This window comes from Helicoverpa zea, chromosome 31, assembly GCF_022581195.2.
Source record: "Helicoverpa zea isolate HzStark_Cry1AcR chromosome 31, ilHelZeax1.1, whole genome shotgun sequence".
NCBI classification, from domain to species: Eukaryota; Metazoa; Arthropoda; class Insecta; order Lepidoptera; family Noctuidae; genus Helicoverpa; species Helicoverpa zea.
Window position 1 is genome coordinate 2,713,206 of NC_061482.1, and position 19,706 is coordinate 2,732,911.

Consider the following 19,706-nt stretch of genomic DNA (forward strand, 5'->3'; position numbering starts at 1 on the left):
AGAGAAAACTACTACCTTCTGGATGCGAGTAAAATTTTGGGAAACACCAAGGGACACTTCTTCTTCTTTTTACCGTTTATCCCGTCTTGTGACGGGGTCCGCTTTCCGTATCTTCTTCTTCCACTTCGCTCTATCCAGGACATCTTCCTCTTCGACTTCGCAGATTTTCATGTCCCTTTCACCTAGAGACTATATTTCTTATAATATTCAAGTATCTACAAGCAGGTAGGTACATATCTGTTTTTGAGTTTTCGGACTAGAAACAAAAAAAACAAAATATTATACAAAATAAAAATCCTTCAAATGTGTCAAAAAACTTAACAAGAAAATCCTTATCACACGAAATGAAAATGAAAAATAAGTTCAATATTTGATCCCAAGAACCCGTGATCACGTCATCACATTATCATCATTATAAGATAATAGTTATTTTTAACTATTGTCTAGAAACCTACTGCTATTTTTGGTTATCATGTTTCATGTTTACCGGCAACAAATCTTAAGTACCTATAAGCATTTGTATTTCACAATAATTTAACTGAATGACGTAGATTTCAATAAGTGATGCTATTTCTGGATGTAGGTACCTACGCTGGACCGTGACTTGGATATTTTTTTTATATCTGGCAGATTTGACGGACCATGGGATTCTTATCTATGTGCGTTAATGTTTACAACAAATAAGGCTACTAAGGCCTATCATATAATAATTATTTTAAACGATAATTGGGTTGCCCGGGTAGCTGGGTGGAGGAGGCCAAATAAGGAGTCGCTCCTTGTAAAACACTGGTACTCAGCTGCACGGGTAAGGCTAGAAGCCGACCGCAACATAGTCGGGAAAAGGCTAGGCAGATGATTTCAGAAGGAGAGCTAAATTTTCCCTAGCAATTATCGAATACTAGGTTTACAAACAGTTCTTTATAATAAAACAAGTGCCGTAACAAATAATATTTTTTAATTAACAATAATTACTTATAATTATTCGCGAAAGCGTACGTGATGACCAGTCTTTCTTGTGTAAGCTACCATGAGGTACATAATCTCGATATTATGTAATTCAACCTCTACAGTAATACCATCTAAATATACATGTTTTTACATCGAAATGACAAAACTTTAGATATTTTTGAACAAAATCTGACTAAAACCAAAATTGTAGTCATGAAACAAAATAGGTTAATAACTTTTGAAATTGTGGACGTCGGCTTGTAATTTCATCATTTTTTAACATCGATATGAAGAAAGTTGTGCTTTGTTGTTGTGATTAGAAACACCCTTTGCCATTAAATGAATTAAGAATTAGCGAATGCGTTGGCATCCCATAGAAGGGGCTTCCCGTAGCCGGATAGTGACAAAAACTACGTACCTTTTCCCGGGTCTAAGTATTTTTGCTTACTTCAGTGAGAGATATTCTACAATATTATTCTAATTTGAGCAAAATAAATTGCACAGCTCAAATCAACGGAGTCATGATCCATTTATTTGTCTTTAAAACGTTTAAAAATTACAAAACAACGCTAAATGTTGCACTTATCAAGTAATTGAAAATTGAAATTGTTCTTTATTTCATAAATTAAATGAATAGTCATAACGCCATATAATTTGACTATATAGAATGTATTTAATATTAAAAGTATTTTAACTCTGATTAATAAATAGCTGTGATGATAGTAAGTAATTATTGGTAGCCCCCGAGAATTGATATTAATTAAATTTACCGAATTGGGGGCTTAAGCCAAATGACCCATTACATAATTATCGAATACAAGATATACACAAGTATAAAGTTACGTTCAAACCAAACTGACAGTTAGCCGCCGAATGTGAGCGAATGATACGCAGTTTACTGTATTCCCATACATATTCTCTTTGTCGTTGACATCTTACCGACAATACGTTATTACGCTACGCTGAGAGTTAGTTTGATTTGAACGCAGCCTAACCAATACCGCTGTAGGCGCAAAACTTTATCTATACAATATCTATACAAAGTCAGAATTTATTAATTAATGATTTTTTGTACACATACGATACGGAAACACAACAGGAAATAAAGAATTTACAATATAATTTATATTGTCATATAACACTATGTTTAGGTAAACAGTTAGTGCAGTCAAAATAATAAGAAAACTATTTGTATTGGCAAAGATTTAAAAAAATATGCACAAAATATTTATGGTTTGACGTCCTGTCAGTCATCATCATCATCATCTCAGCCATAGGATCCACTGCTGAACATAGGCCTCCCCCTTTGATCTCCACAGATACCGGTTGGAGGTCGTCTGTCCACCTTGTTGGTGGACGTCCTACGCTGAGCTTGCTAGTCCGTGGTCTCCACTCCAGCACTTTTCGGCCCCATCTGCCATCTGCTCTGCAAGCAATATGGCCTGCCCATTGCCACTTTAACTTGCTAATCCGGTGCGCTATATCGGTGACTTTAGTTCGTCCATGGATCTCCTCATTTCGGATTCGATCATGTAGAGAAACACCGAGCATAGCCCTCTCCTTAGCTCGTTGAGCGACTTTCGAGCTTTGAGATGAAGCGGATAGTGAGAGACCACGTTTCGGTGCCGTAAGTCATCACTGGTAACACACATTGGTTGAAGACTTTCGTCTTGAGGCACTGAGATATGTCGGACAAAAAGACATTGCGTAGTTTCCCGAACGCTGCCCAGCCGAACCTCTTTCTCGAAGTTGTACCTGCCTAATTGGACTATTTCGAGTACCGAGCTTTCAACAGACTGGGGGGTGGGCTCAACATGGGCATTTGACATAATTTTTGGCTTGTTCATGTTCATTTTCAGGCCCACCCGTTGTGAAACTCGGTCGAGGCCATCGAGCATCATACTGAGTTCCTCCGTCGACTTTGCCATGACTACGATGTCATCGACAAACCGAAGGTGAGTGATGCATTCGCCGTTGATGTTGATGCCAAGTCCTTGCCATTCCAGGAGCTTGAAGGCGTGTTCCATTGCAGCGGTAAACAGTTTCGGGGAGATAACGTCCCCGTCTTACGCCTCTTCTCAATGGAATCGACTTCGTGCTATGCTCCTGTACTCGGACCGACATGGTGGCGTTATTATTTTATTATACACACACTTCAACACCTCGATGTACTGATAGTCAATACAGCATCGCTGGAGTGACTCAAGTACCGCCCATGTTTCCACCGAATCGAAGGCTTTCTCATAGTCCACAAACGCTAAGAATAATGGCAAGTCTTCTGTATAACTTGCCACAGCGTATGGATGTGGTCTATGGTACTATAACCTCTTCGGAAACCGGCTTGTTCGGGAAGCTGGAAGTCATCAAGCCTGTGTTCGAGACTGTTCGTGATAACCCTTGAAAGCAGCTTATAAACATGGCTTAGAAGTGTGATGGGTCTGTAGTTCTTCAATAGGTTGTTGTCACCATTTTTGAAGAACAACACCACCCCATCCCTGCTCCATGCTTCAGGTGGTTTGCCCTCGGACAGGACGGAATTAAAGAGCTTCGGGAGGACTTTAAGTACCGGTGCTCCACCCGCTCTCAGAAGCTCTGAAGTGATTCCGTCCTCGCCCGGCGCTTTGTTGTTCTTAAGGTCTCTGCACACAGCGGGCGCGGCGCGGCGGGACGGAACGGGACGCGACACTGAGCAGTTGTAATGTACTAGATATTACACGTCACGTCGCGTCGCGCGGGACGGCTCTGTGTGGCGTCGTCTGTAATATCTAGTACATTACAACTGCTCAGTGTCGCGTCGCCGTCGTTAAGCTGCTTCAGCGTCATCCTCAGATCCTGTCGTATAAAAGTGCAATTTTCCCGTGATATTTTCCCTTGAAAATGGCAGCTGTCAACTTCGCAAAAATGAAAGTGCACCTATTTTTCTGACAAACGTTTTTTTAGCAAGCATTCAATATTTGTTAATTTACTGAGGATTGCCCTCTTCGGAGTGTCTTTTATTTTTTTTTGTAGGTATTATAGTTCCTTCGTTATCCGACAATTTTACCGACGTCAAGGTGGGAACCGTGATTAGTAACATTTAATGACCGGTGGGTGTCGGTGAGTTACAATCTCAATTAAAAAAATATTCACACTAACTTTGAGCCAATGTTCGTGCATTTTGACAATTGATCTATTTCTGGAACTGTGGACTCGATGGGATATATTTTTCGGCTATTTTGACTGACTTAAAACAAATAATTACGTACAAAATCTACTAGAACCGTTGTTAAATTAATCTTCTTTACTACTTGATACAATAAATAGCCAAAAATAATATTAAGCAACAATACTTATTTATATATCTTTACTGTATTAGAGGACGAATAAGATACTCGAGGTTAAAGCTACATTAAATATCTTCGTGAATATAATACTATTATATCATGATATCAGCCCGGGTAACTGGGTTGCGGAGGTCAGATAGGCAGTCGCTCCATGTAAAACACTGGTACTCAGCTGCATCTGATTAGACTGGAAGGCAGCCCCGACATAGTTTGGAGAAGGCTAGGCAGATGATAGATAGATATACCCTTTATTATGTACACCAATTAAAATACAACAAAAAAACTAGCCTTAAGATTTTAAAGTCGGTGGCACAATGGGTGGTCTTATCGCTAAAAGCGATCTCTTACAGTCAACCTTTGGATGTATTGAGACAAAAGAAAATAACTGCATCGCAGGTAGTAATAACAAATAAAAATATAATATATATATATATATATATAACACAAATATGTATATATGATATCATGATATCAGCCAATTGCTGTTCACTGCTGCACTTCCAACAAATGCTAACCTTCTACCTGGTTAAGAGAAAACCATGTATATAATAGTATTATATTATTCTATACACATTGTTTAACATTCACTGCCTTTATATTCTTAGTAATATCTATGTACAGTTCAGTTAAAGTAGCTTGGTGTGCATGAAGTTAGTTCATTTCTATTTCTAAATGATCTATTGTGCAGATCAAAACGTAACTTCACACTTGCTAAGATAATTAGGAAATAAATAATAATTTCATTTAGTTTTATAAATAAGTTCCAGTGTTATGAGGTACATTTTGGTAACTTAATTAATGGACACTTACCTATGTTGTTAGTTTATTACAATACTAGGCTCTTATTTTAATTTTAGTAAACTTATATACAAACATGAACCACTGTTCGTTATTCTCGATAACAGTTGAGAAAACCTGTTTAGATTTGGTTAATTTTGGTTTTGAAATGTTTGAGAAAGTTTAAAGTAAACTCTTCATTCGTACAAAATATCGTAAATATCGTATACTGTACACATATAATATTAAGTAACTTTTACTAAATTATTTTAATCTCTTAGTATAATATAATATGATAAAACGCTTCTCTGATAATAATTGGGGATTATTTGAATCTATTTTTACTATGTCAGAAAATTATAATTCATAACTCCATACGTATATCCTATTAAACTTACGACGCAAGATAATTGATCTAAAATATATTTTACATAATTTCAATGCGTATAAGCTTAATGTAACTTTGCAACTGCTGTACGTTCAATAAGAATAAATAGTTCACGACGGCTATGCACTGACTATTGTAAAACACTACACTGCTGTCACTTACATATTGTGATCATGAGTATGTCACTTTTGACACACTAAAAACAGTTGTTGAGACAAGTTGAACTTGTTCAGTCATACTTTTTGGCCCCTCGTTAAGTTTTTGTCTGTTGAGTCCGCGCGGGCGGCTTGAGCTGATGCTAGTTGAGCGCCATGAGCCTCCGGCGGCGGAGTTTGCGGCTGCAGCGCTTCCAGGCGGCGCTGAGGCAGTAGACGAGCGCCACGATGGCCAGCAGCGAGAGCGCGCGGCTGCCGAGCGAGGGGCCCGCCTCGCGCTCCCCGGGGGCCCGCGCCGGCGCTGCGCCTGCGCCCCGCCATGTGCGCGGCGCCGCCTCTGTGCCCTCTATCTCTAGCGCACCTGTCAACACAATCCATGTTAGTACTCAGACTACACATGCCAAAAATAAGCATTAAGAAAGAAAGAAGAAAGACGGTCTGCATATTAACTCAAACCCCACAACGATGAAGTGTAGGCCTCTAATTAAATTATATGAATTTGGTTCTAAATATCAGCGGCTAACACAGTAATATATTCGTCATGATCAGCATTTTCTTCTTTCACACAGAGGTTACTAGATTTTAAGAGATATTAGAGAACTAGTTCCTATAACTTCGTCCTAAATTTTGGACAGGTAAAACTAAATAAATGCTTATAAAAAACAGTTATAAAACTAAAAAACGTACCTAACATTTGAAGTGTAATCTAAGTGAAAATATTTTATTGAGTCATTTACATTTGCTGCATAAAGCACGTGACCTTGGTATGTACGAAGGTCAGACCGACCCTCGCAGATCGTACCCTCTTCCCTACGTTACACGAGGGTCCGAACCCTTTGTCTGGCTCCCTTAATCTCCCTTTGAGATGACTATACTCTCTATTAATATAGAGTATTCATATGCTTAATCTGTATTACTACATCGTGGTTTTGTATAGCTTTTAGTCATCGTCTCCCTATCTATCCGTTCACATGCTGATCAGCCAAAAAAAAGTCGCGGTGGCTTAGTAGGTAAAAGAACCAACCTCTCAAGTACGAATGTATTGGTTTGATTCCAGGTTAGACAAGTACCAATGCAACTTTTATAAGTTTGTATGTACTTTCTAAGTATATCTTAGATACCAATGTGTTTCGGATGGCACGTTAAACTGTAGGTCCCGGCTGCCATTGAACATAATTGACTGTCGTTACAGGTACTTAGTCAGAAGCCAGTAAGTCTGACACCAGTCTAACCAAGGGGTATTGGGTTGAGAAAAATACGGTACTTTCAGTTGATTTATTTACGTATTTCATGTCAACCTCCTGAAATTTGACCACGATGCAAATTAACAGCTTGTATAATTTAGGAAGTCACGTAAGCAACAACTATTCTTAGTTAATTTCATGACGTGATTAATTAACACACGAGTCAAAAATAGATGTGACTACACCCTTACCACATAGAATGACGCAAGTTTTTATATATTTTTAAACTGATAACAATACTGAATTTTCCATTAAGTTATCTCGATTACTTAAAACCTACTCTAAATATAGTGAACGAAGCTTTTGTAGGTAAGTATGATGTAATCTTTGAAACAACTGAACAGATTACAAAAGGCACTGGTTTAAAGTGGTACCTTGTTATAAATAGCAGTTTTGGTAAGTTAAACATTATAACTAAGCAGCTTCACTAAGCAGAGAAATGTTTTTAACTGATCATAATAACAGCTCAAATGTTTAAATAGCAGCTCAAAAAAATTAGTTCCCCATAAAAAATAATTTGGTGGAAAATTACAATATCTATCCCTGAATAATCTGAGGTATATGATGTGAAGTCATATGGAGCTTTTTTTTTCCGACGTCAAAAATCATCAAATGACTCCTCCCGCTGTGGGTTAGCAGCGGCGAGTGTCAGACTCTTACTGACTAAAAACCGTCGTGTTCCGTCATAGGCCTTTTATGTACCAGGGCCGCGGTATCTCTTGCGAACAACCCGCAGCCCCAGCAGGCCTTAGCCCTGCTGGGCCTCGCTGGGGTTGCTGACATCTCTTTGAGGAGCGCGTGGAACAACGCGCGCCGTCGACACGGGTCTGTCGTCTAAGCAGACAGAGAGACAATGAGCCACCCGAACTCGCCGCCGGTGGCCGAGAGTCATCTCGCGACACCCGGCGCCCATGGTGTCTACCGGGTCCAGAGCGGCGGCCGGGATGAGAGGTGCGAAGTCTCTGGCGTTCCGCCTCCTCCTTCTCGAGCATGACCGCTTCGCAGAAGGAGGCGACGGCATCCCATTCCCTCTCGCCCCGGACCATGGCCTGAACCAGGGCCGGACGCGAGAGGTCGCCGCCGCCCAAAGCCTCGACGAGGACCCGGCGGTGCACTTCTCACGCAGGGCACTCCTGGACTGTGTGGTCCACCGTGTCCTCGGGGCTGTCCGCACAGTGGTGACACCTGGGCGCCTCCTCATGACCGATTCGGTACCTCCCGAAACAACCGTGTCCGGTGAGGACCTGCGTCATGCGATACGTGAGGGCGCCGTGACTCCTCCCGAGCCACTCCTCAAAGAGGGGACTTACCGCCACTATGGTGGTGTGCCCTAGTCATATGGAGCTCAGATCACGTCACAAAAAAAGGAATAGCACGATGAATACAGACCGATGATAAGTGAGTACATATAGGATTCTCATAATTCAAATATTATATATGTACTAGTTTCTGTCAGCCGTTTCCCCAGCATTCCGTGGGAACTACTGCCCGTACCGGGATAAAAAAACCTATAGCCATTCAGGCTATACAACACTGAAAGAATATTCTAAATCGGACCAGTACCTAGCGGTGAAACTGGCCATATCACTACATAGTATAAAATAATGTTTTTAGGGTTCCGTACCCAAAGGGTAAAACGGGACCCTATTGTTTTCGCTCCTCTGTCCGTCCGTCCGTCCGTCCGTCCGTCCGTCTGTCACCAGGCTGTATCTCATGAATCGTGATAGCTAGAGAGTTGAAATTTTTACAGATGATGTATTTCTGTTGCCGCTATAATAACAAATACTGAAAACTAGAAAAAAATAAATAGTTGGGGGCTCCCATACAACAAACGTGATTTTTTGCTCATTTTTGCTCGATATCCATAAATATATATAGAATATTACTTTGGATGGTACGGAACCCTACGTGCGCGAGTCCGACTCGCACTTGGCCGTTTTTTTTTGTCTTATGTCCCTTTGTACGCTCAAATCCTCAAAAGGTTTTTTTTAAATAGATAGAGTGATTGAAGAGGAAGGTTTATATGTTTAATAACATCCATTAATTTATGGGGAACTACTGGTATCCCGTGGGAAGCCGGGGCGGGTCGCTAGTATTGAATAGAACTAACTTTTTTTTTGACGACGTCATAAATCATCAATTGACCCCTCCCACTGTGGGTTTGCAGCAGTGAGGAAGTGTCAGACTCTTACTGACTAAAAACCGTCGTGTTCCGTCGTAGGCCTTTTATGTACCAGTGCCGCGGTAACTCTTTCGAACAATCCCGCAGTCCGAATTGAACTGACTTACCTATGCTCTTAGGGTCGGTGGGTTGATGCCTTGGAGCTAATGTCCTGGCCGACGGGGGTGCGTGAATAGGGTGGGGCTCCAGGGGTACCAGCGTGACGCACTCGGGCACCGGCCGGGGCCCACTGCCATCGGGCGACAGGACCCGCGAGTACACGTGTAGACGACCACCTTCCGCGCGTTGGGGTAACTCTGGTGATGGAGTCATTTATAAAGAAAGAAAGAAAATAAATTTTATTGCGCAACCAAAGACGCATACCACAAACTTAAAATTAGACACGAAAATAATAATAAGTATTTTTTATTTGTGATGACGAATCCTCTATGGCGGAATGGTCACCATGACTGCCGAACCTGTGGTTCCTGAGGTCCCGGGTTCGATTCCCAGTTCGGTCGACATTTTTATGATGAGCATGCTTGTTGGCCATGGTCTGGGTGTTATAATATGTAAACCACTGAGTGGATACGTTTATTATTTCTACAATTCGGTATAACATACCTGAAGGTATAATGTGTACATCTCTAAGTCGATGTTGGCGAGGCGTGGCAGCGTCCTTGAGGGAGGACGGCAGGTGTCCGACCAGGGCATACTGCAGGGACGCTAGCAGCAACCAGTGGCAGCTACGGGCTGCCCCCCCTTCGAGGCAGGAGGAATCCCCGTAGACAACTAAACGCCCAGACTGTATAAGACAAGAACATTTTATATCTAGCTGACAGGGTGATTAAAAATCCCTACTATACTTCGGCCGTTCAGAGAATGCGTTCCTGACACCTATCAGTTAGTCACGACTAGTGATGGGCACAACATAACACTGAGTTCGTTACCGTTCCTTCAAAATGAACCGCCGCATTATTTTAAGATTATTTTCGTTTTAAATTGGCGGAATCATTTGTTTTATATTTTAGTTATTTAAGTGGAAACCAAAAAAAGGTAATATTCATATAATAAAATTGTTTTATTTATTCTTTGTTACAAGTACATTGAATTGAATGTGCGAACAGAATATTAATCAGACTCCGATTTGCTTGAGGAGGTGGTGTCTTCATCATCATCTTCGCCTACATGTATAATTATATTATTATCAATAACAGAATCAATCCTGATATCTCGGTCTAACAAAAGCCGGGTAATCAAATAAAAACAGATCGAAAACACTTGAAAAACGTGGTCTATGCGCACGAAACGACAACGGACGACTGTTTTAGCGTCACAAAATGGCGGCCCATAACGCCATTTGGGGTTACCATTTTTAATCTAAGTATAAAAATGCGGTTTGGTCATAGTTTTATTTTTATATTTCATAAAAGTTATAATTAAGTCTTATAGTCCATTATTTTCCAATTCTTAAAAAGAAAATCAAAACGTATTATTTTATATTATAACTGTATAAGAACAGATTACGATACTTGCCTGTTATTTTTAGCACAGCACTACAAAATATAAACCGCTGACATAACCTTGTAATAGCGCAGTATAGATTTAGAAAAATATTGTTTACCAAGTTATTTGACACTCAGTTTGGCACAAAATTATAACATTCATTGATTATTGATATAATAATGTTGTTTTAATGCTCCTCAATTGTTAAAACGGTAAACAACCAGCAAAAATATTTTTATCGTAACTGCAACGCCATTGCAAAGTTACGTCGTCAGTTCAATCGCGACGTGTCAGGAACGCATTCTCTGAATGGCCGAACTATAATATTATAAATGCGAAAGTGACTTTGTCTGTCCGTCTGTTACGTTTTCACGTCAAAACCACTGAATTGATTTTAATAAAATTTGGTACAGTTAGAGTTGAGTTTTTATCCTGGACTTTGAAGAGTTCTCTTGGAAACGCGATATAACCGAATTCGATGCCGGCGGGGACGCCAGTTAAAAATAAATTCATAATTTATCTCTTGAAAAAATAAATAAAAGAACCTTCCTATTACAACAAATAATGTGAAAATTATATCATTTTTTTTATGATGTGTTTATCTCAAAACTAGGATCCTTGTAAAACACTGCTAGACAGCTAGACTAGAAGCCGACCCCAACTTAGTTGGGGAAAAGGCTCGGAAGGTGATGATTATTATCACTTATACAGGAATAAAAAATTAAGCAGTGCAAAAAAATAGTGGTCCAGAATCATTAACAACAAAACATATTTGCATCATCATCAGTCAATTTTTTTATCCGCCCTAAAATCAGCCAAATATGGATACTAACTATTCTTACGCGCTTGGAGCAGCGCTTGCGTCAGTAAACCAGTTTGGTGTTGCCGTGGTGCCTACTATGACGACTGTGACCGTACAATCGGTTACAAAATAAACATCTTTCGCTTTCAATAACTATGCTTTTTTGTACTAAACCACAACAAATAAAAACATACGTTAGCTATAAGTTGACAAAGTTTACGCACTAAATAAAATTAATTCCTATATGAATTAATTTACATATACAGACCCTGGGCTTATCGCTGGTGTCATTGGTGTAGTCTCTAGTTTCGCCATCAGTTTGTAGGAGGCCTAATATCGGCACGTCGACTGTCTCCCCGCCACCCGCCGCGCCGCCCCCTCCTCCCGGCTTCTCGCCTGACATTATCTAGAGAAAAACAATAATGACCAATAAAATACAAAGAAGACATTAAGGGTGCATCTACACGGTGTATGCTGGAGCAAGTTAACATGCGCAAGTGACGAGAGCACGCGGCTGGGTTTTTGCTTTGCTACATGCGCGAGTCGCTAGATCCGCATGTTTTTAAAAAGCATGTAACCCGCGCATGTGAATCAACCTGCGCAAGCTACTTGCACCGTGTAGATGCATCCTTATGAAGGTATCAAGAATGAAGGAAATATTCACCTGCCATTACGTTATAAAAATATTTTTATTACATTATAAAACTAACGCAATCTCGAGGCAATTTCTATTTTTTGACAGACTTAAGATCATGGCACGGCACGACACAGCTTCAGCACGGCTCTTGTTAAGTAGGCGAGAGCTTGCTGTCACCCGCCATTGGCTTTTTATATTATCGCTATAAAATGTTCTATATGAGATACTAGCAACCAGCCCGGACTTCGCACGGGATAACAGTATTTTCCCACTATTAATTGCATGTTATTATACATATAAACCGTCCTGATTCCTTCAGCACTGTATCTATTTAAAAAAACCGCTTCAAATTCCGTGACGTAGTTTTAATGATTTAAGCATACATAGGGATATAGGGACAGAGAAAGAGACTTTGCTTTACACTCAAATTCTAATGAGAAGTTAAGAGCGTTAGGAGTTCATGTGTGCCATGACCTTTAGAGTCCCTGAACTAGCACAGATTATACAACACCTGCATTGGTCTTTCTGAGGCTTTTAAACAAAATATTTCTTACCTGATGTCCTTGATCGCTGAGGGGGGCAGTGATCAAAATCCCGTGTTCGGGGAAGCTGTGTATATGGGTACCACTCGCGTAGTACATTGGGTGACCGCCCAGTCGGAACGCGCCGTCGAACACGCGGTCACCTAGTGCTACCTGGTCCAATATTATTTATGGTTTTTAGGGCTGGTTTTTCAATCGTCAGATAACTTTTGTCTGAAGTATGTGTTTAAAATTTTGACAGCTTTCGTATAGAAAATATGTCAAGCCGCCATAGTTATTCCTCATTAAACAAGTTAACTGATGATTGAGCAATCGGCCCATAATGTAGATCTTCTTCCTATCGAGTGAGCTGCAGGTTTAATCATCTAGCAAGCCAGTGTCAGAGTTTTCTCAAACCCACCTGAAGGCCTAACGTGGAATTGTAACAGCAATTGCGACTGAGTAGCGTTCGAGGTCGCTCGCTTTACGTGCCCTCCCAGACACAGGGGTGATACACCGTCAACTACCAGAGGGGCTGCTTAGTGAAAGTGTCTAATGGGCACACTCAGAGACATTTAATGGTTACTTAAGCCGTTCTTTAGTGCAGAATTTCTATGAGAATCTGTCACTAAGGAGTGACCGTCTCGGGGATCGAACCCGAGATCAACGAGGCATTTAACATAGGCATATTAAAAGGTTTTGCGGTATGGAACACAGAATTTTGAAGATTATATTATGATTTTTGTACTATATTTTAGTTAGGTTCTCGAAGATAGCTTTTTACTTTTAGTAAAATTATATTTTTTATGTCCTCGTCGTGGATATCATATGTAAGACTTCAGTCTATATGAACATTATTTTGAGGTAAAGCTTATTCATTATTACCTGGTACATGCTTAGTAAGTCGTTCAGAGCAGGTACGTTGGCGCCACCCGTCTCTGGTATCCACCTGAAATCAAAATTAATATTACTTATTTTTATTCTCATATGCTTTTCTTAGCGATTCTACACGATCTTCGCATGTTGTTATTGTATGTCTCTATACATAAACTGTAATACCATACTATTTTTTTTTAAAGTGACCATGGAGTTTCATGCCCGTTCTTCTCCATAGGAAGCTAGTTTTGGAATGGGCAACTAGAATCAAACTTATTTATATTTCTGACGTTCGAAAAGCGCTGTTTGACATAAACGATTTTTGATTTTGACACATGCAACTGAGAACCTCCTTTTTTGAAGTCCGTTAAAAACAAAAACTTACCACTGTCGAGTATTTTCGTCGTAGAACTTGACGTGTCGCAATAAAGACGCGTTGTACCAATCGGCGAAGACAACCAGAGACATGCCGGCGTCGACCGCTCGCTTCAGAGCCGCCATCTCTTCAGGAAAATACTCGTCTTCAGGGTCCACTAGCAGTAGCGCCCCGTATAACGATGTATCTATGCAGGTTAGGGGACAACCTGCAATAGAATTAGTGCCTAATTTAGTAAAGAAGAAAGAAAAACATTTTATTCACGCGAGTGAGACAAGGACAAAAACAGAAAAAAAAATAGACAAAAAAATACGAATTACAATAAGACACACGACACGTGAAGAAGGTACATTACGGGAAATATGTGTCACACCCGCGTGGAACGGCCCTCGCTCAGCATAATAGTACAGAAATCTATACTAATATTATGAAGCTGAAGCATTTGTTTGAAAGCGCTAATCTCAGGACCTGCTGGTTCGATTTGAAAAATTATTTCAGTGTTAGATAGCCCATTTATCGAGGAAGGCTATAGGCTACTTTTTATCCGGGTTCGTGCAGAGGTTCCCTCGGGATGCGGGTAAAACCACTGGCTGAAGCTAGCTATATATATCGTGAGTTTTAGAAGGCACGTTAAATAGGAAAAAATGTTCCTAAATTATAATTGAAGTTATGTAAAACATGTGTTTTGAATGGCACGTTAAATTGGTGAGTCCAGGCTGTCACTTGAACATTTTTGGCAGTCGTGTAGTGTAGTCACAAGCCGGAAAGTCAGACAATCAACTTACCAAAGGGTATTCAGTTGCCCGCGTAACTGGGTTGAGGAAGTCACGTAACTAGTCACACCTTGTATAAAAACAGCCGGGACCTACACTCTAATATGCCCTCCGAAACAGCAATGGCTGTGTCCAAGATATACTTAGAAAGTACATACAAACTTAGAAAAGTTGCATTGGTACTTTCCTGACCTGGAATCGAACCCACGCACTCATACTTGAGAGGTTGGTTCTTCACCCACTAGGCCACAATTACTTTTAGAGTTAAATAAAGTAATGCTATACATTGATTAACTTACCCATAACCTCAAGATAGAATCCATGCTCTCTCAGGCGACGGTACATATCACGGAAATTAGTGTGGACATGGTCGGCGTGCCAGTCCAAAGGATCATGCTTGGCTCGAAGGTCGTCTCTGGGGAAGTAGCCACCAGGGTAGCGGAGACTGTGGAACTGGTCCCAGAGGAGACGCCGAGAACGAACTGGTACAGGTATCACTCGGGCTCTGAACAAATGGAAATATTCAATACACTAGCTGACCCGGCAAACTTTGCTGTATAAATTATTTATAGGTAAGTAGCTTCCGCCCGCGTCAAGTTCCGTTACATCGCGTTTCCTAGAGAACTCTTCAAAAGTCCGGGATAAAAACTATCCTATGTTTTTTCTCAATGTCAACTCTATCTCTATACCAAATTTTATTAAAATCAGTTTAGTGGTTTAGACGTGAAAGCTTAACAGACAGACAGACAGACAGACAGAGCTATTTTCGCATTTATAGTAAGTAGGGATTTCTAGTGCCACTTAAGGGTATGAAAAATAGCCAGTAGCCAATTCTCAGACCTACTGGATATGCGTATAAAATGTGTGGTAAAAATCAGTAATGCCGTTCGGAGTAAAGTTACTAACATTGTGACAAGAGAATTTTATATACATACTAGCTTCCGCCAGCGGCTTCGCCCGCGTGGTGTGTTGATAAAAAGTAGCCTATGTGTTAATCCAGGGTATCACCTTTCTACATACAAAATTTCAATCAAATCGGTCCAGCCGTATTTGCGTGATTGAATAACAAACATACATCCATACATTCTCACAAACTTTCACATTTATAATATAAGTAGGAAGTAGGATAAGATTTACATTACATTAAAAAATTGTTGATAGATTATTTTAATACATTTTTGAAGGTTACTTCTGCTGTTTATTTTTTGAATTTATAAAACAAGGGCAATACAAAAATGGCGGATTGAATCTCGCAGTGCGGGCTAGCATGATACAGAAATACTTATAAAAAGTTTTTTGGGTGCCTCTAAGGAACTTTTTCGCGCAGCTTTGTAAAAAGCTTTTGGGCCGATATTAAGGTACGTTTTGGAAGCGAGCTGCCGACTGCTACTGCCGAACGCGCATGCCGCAGCTGCTCTGCTGATTTGTATCTACAGTGTAAACTCTTTTGTAGGTACAGTGTAAACTCTATATAACGACAATGAAGGGACTGTGCATTTTATAGCGTTAAATGGAGAGAGTGTATCAGTGTATGGAAAACTATCTAAACCAACTAAAGTCAATTGATTTCGACGCTTTAGGGAGTTTGTCGTTGAATCGAGGGACGTTACATGGAGTTTACATTGTATTTACGTGAAGTCGTTTTGGATAGAAGCGGCAGCAGCATGTGCAGTCACCCTCTGATATCGGTCGATTTCATGTATTCCCTGCACGTGCGTGACATTTGTAGTCGGCGACTAGCTTTCAAAACGTTCCTTTACGATAATCTGTAGGGTTCTTTCAAGTTGTACATTTCGTGTCAGTCGCGATGCGGTAACGGTGCGTTTATTGTCCGGCATACGAACGTTGACTTGTTTTCATACAAATCGCACCCGTTAGACGCTCAATTTCAAAGAATCATTACTTGAGGTAAATGTAATAAGTTGTCATATTAATAATAATAACTTGATTTAAAACATTTCTGAGCATCAACAGTGTTCGCATATCATATTATTTCGCTCCGGCTTCAAATACAGTATTGTGGAAAAAAGTACAACTAGTAAATTCGCTATATCACAACTTTATGATAAGTAATTCGCAAAGGCCTATTATTTACGCGTTATTTTCAAATTGTTGTGTATTTACCACGGAGGTAGGAGAGGTGAGCGGAGATGCCATAAGTCGGGTAGGTCAAGCGCTTTCTAGGTCAAGTACGTACGTACAGTCGGTGTGATTAAAACGATCAGTTACGAGTGAACTAACCGGGCGTTCGGAGTAAGTCGCGGAGTTAGCTTTTTTCAATTTAAGGGCGGGTTCCAAAGAAAGCGGAAAGAGTAACGTTTCTTGTCCCCCGAACGTCTACTTTCTTAGGAGATTTTCCGTTATGACATCTCCGCTCATTTTGTTCTCCATGTATATTTACCGTATAGGCAGCGTGAGTGTGGCATTCTTCATAGTTTTCTCTCCCGAGTCGTCGTAGCTCTCAACCGTCACATTCACGTGGCCCTGTCAAATTGTCAAATATTAAACAAACGACAATTCACCATGACACGTCACACTCAATTAGTTTTAATGGCCAGTAATTATATTTGTGTACTTATTTCTAACTTGCTGTTGTAATCAAAAATAACAATTATGTCGGAGTTTGTTGAACCTCATCGTAAATTTTACAAAATATTACATTTTAAGATGGCACTTTATTTGGTTATTAATTATTGGCACTAGATGTAATGTACTCACATTTTTTCGCGCACAAATGTTGTAATTTCGTGGACATTTTAGAAATTTTCTCACGACTCACGGACAAAATTTGTGTCACTTTTCTTAAAATAACTATTAACAATGGCTTTGCAATCCAATTTTCAAAGTAAACACTTGATTTCAAAACAACCGGACGTTAGTATTGTCGGTGTTAAGCCTAAGTATTCCAGAAGGAAAATTTTTGTTCACACACAAGTTTAATCTCTTTTAAAAAATCACGATTCTTTACCTCAATGATGCCATCGAAGTCGGCGCCTTCCTCGAGTACTGAGAAGCTGAGGGCCAGCCACCCCGACCAGGGCCAGAGGATCTGACTGTATTCAGCAGACACCGACATCAAGACCCCGTGGGGAAGGTGGGGGTGCCACGTCACCTCTTTCTGTAAACACATAACATTGTATCAGATGCAAGTTTTAATTGTGTGACGATTGTTACGGTGAACACCATTTTCATTTACACGGTTGGTAACAGTAATCAATAGTCAAATCAATCAATTATCGAAAATCAGTTAATATGTGTTTTTGCTGGGAAGAAGACGTGGCGCATCAAACTCCCCAGCAACACATGTCTGTCTGTAGGTTAGACGAACCTTTCAACAATGTTTTACAGTTTGCTTAATGTTATAGTTGTATAAGTGGAAAAAATAACAGTTTGACGGATACAAATTTGATATTAAATGATATGTCAAACTATTTAGGAGAACAAATAAATAAAAAACATTCAGATAGTCACATTTTTCAATGGAGAAATATTTGCTTTTTTATAGATAAGGTGTATTATCCTATCTATTGCAAAAAAAACAGCCATTATTGGAACGAATACACAAAATTAACATTAGTAATAAACATAAATTGTGCACTGTGAAATGAGTTTTATTGTTTCCTCCTAAAGAACTAATAGAACATTTTATGAAACTGTTTAAATAGTAGTTAAAGAAACCATATAAGAAATTATAATTATAATGCGATAGGCGTACCTAATTGAGTAAAACGCGTGAAGATTAAAATTACCTCGTTGAAGGTGTATAAAAAACATATTTTTTTAAAGAAAAGATTACATGTTAATGAAATACAATCAACGCAATAATACTACCGCGTTTTACTTGAATGACACTAATATAGAGGTAATCATGGAGGCTAAAGTTTGTGTGACGTGTTTGTTGCTCGCGCAAACTTCTGAACAATTTTTGTTGAAACTTAGCCGTAATATCGCTTTTACACCATCACTCGTAGACTACTGTTCATCCAGGTGGGAAGTAATTCCCTCGAACTTTAGTTCTTCTTCCTCGGCTCAATATGTCTTCCACTTCCATTTTTCACTGTCACTCGTCATATTGACACTCCCTTCCTATTCATATCATCTTTCAGGCAATCCATCCATCTTTTCTTCTCATCATGATCTTTTAGATGGAAAAGGTCTTCCTCCCACGACCCTTATTAATACTTTTAAATACTCTAATGAATATTAGTTAATCACTTACCACTCTCCCTGAAACGCCAAGTCCGTTTATGACAGTGACGTTAGCTATAGTCGGCTGAGCGCTATAGTACAGCGGCTGCGTGCAATAAGGCCACATGTACTGACACTCAGTCAGGTCGATGTAGCTCGGGCTCAACGATGCTTGAGGCTCGTACTTGCGGAGAAACTGGAAGTTAAATAATAAGTAAATGGAAGTTTTGAAGCCTACTTGAGTTGTAATAAATAATTGTAATAATAATACATCCAAAGCCACTTTTGGTCAAGGCGGCTGTTCTCATGTAAGGAGATCAGCCAGCTGAGCAGAACATATTATAGTGCACTAGCATTTGCGCAGACACAGGTGCACTATACATATAGATATATGTAGATGTTATGTAAACTTTGTTTGGTTATTATTTGGACCACTGAGCCTAGTATAGGGGAATAACCAGAGCAAATCTTTCGAGCATTCTGCAAGTAGGTATTTAAGAAAGAAATAGAATGAATTACTAGAACAGAACGTAGATGATTCATGAGAGACAGCCTTTTCAAACGGGTAGTGAAGTCAGTAGCTCGTTTTAACTCCTGTAGATAGGTACCTACGGATATCTAAAATTATTTTAAAAAGAGTGTCCATGGAGTTTCATGCCAGTTCTTCTTTGGAACCGTGCAACTAGTTTGAAGTTACGAAAGAGCTTTTATATGTCTATTTGAAATAAAATAATGACTTTGACTTTGAAAAAAACCTGTAATTTGACTATAGTTTACCTGATAAGCACTAATAAGGTCGAGTTTCCCGTGGCCCTGCTCGAACATGTTGGGCCCGTGCAGCCGGAGCGCCGTCATACACAACGCTTGCTTGACAGACGCCGGCGTCAAGTTATTTCGAGGCACCCCGCTTGCTAGCAATGCAATCGCACCTGCCACTACCGGGGAGGCTACTGATGTACCTGGATTTTACAATAAATTAATCATTAAAAAAAACAAGCTGTTATAAATGGACATAAAAATCATTACGAAAC

The 19,706-nt window shown here is 39.9% G+C and overlaps 1 protein-coding gene across 1 annotated transcript in view; it reads right to left on the reverse strand.

Moving 5' to 3' along the window:
• Positions 1-4,277: 4,277 nt before the first annotated feature.
• Positions 4,278-19,706, reverse strand: part of LOC124645265 (membrane-bound transcription factor site-1 protease) — a 30,265-nt gene continuing 14,836 nt past the window's right edge. Inside the window, exons 9-20 of the mRNA XM_047185062.1 lie at positions 19,453-19,634; positions 18,707-18,871; positions 17,456-17,605; positions 16,889-16,971; positions 14,787-14,992; positions 13,724-13,922; positions 13,348-13,411; positions 12,496-12,636; positions 11,573-11,710; positions 9,621-9,801; positions 9,125-9,313; positions 4,278-5,952 (exon numbers count right to left, since the gene is read on the reverse strand). Of these exons, the coding sequence (XP_047041018.1) occupies positions 5,735-5,952; positions 9,125-9,313; positions 9,621-9,801; positions 11,573-11,710; positions 12,496-12,636; positions 13,348-13,411; positions 13,724-13,922; positions 14,787-14,992; positions 16,889-16,971; positions 17,456-17,605; positions 18,707-18,871; positions 19,453-19,634 (1,916 nt within the window). The 3' untranslated portion in view covers positions 4,278-5,734. The remainder of the gene's footprint in view (positions 5,953-9,124; positions 9,314-9,620; positions 9,802-11,572; positions 11,711-12,495; positions 12,637-13,347; positions 13,412-13,723; positions 13,923-14,786; positions 14,993-16,888; positions 16,972-17,455; positions 17,606-18,706; positions 18,872-19,452; positions 19,635-19,706) is intronic.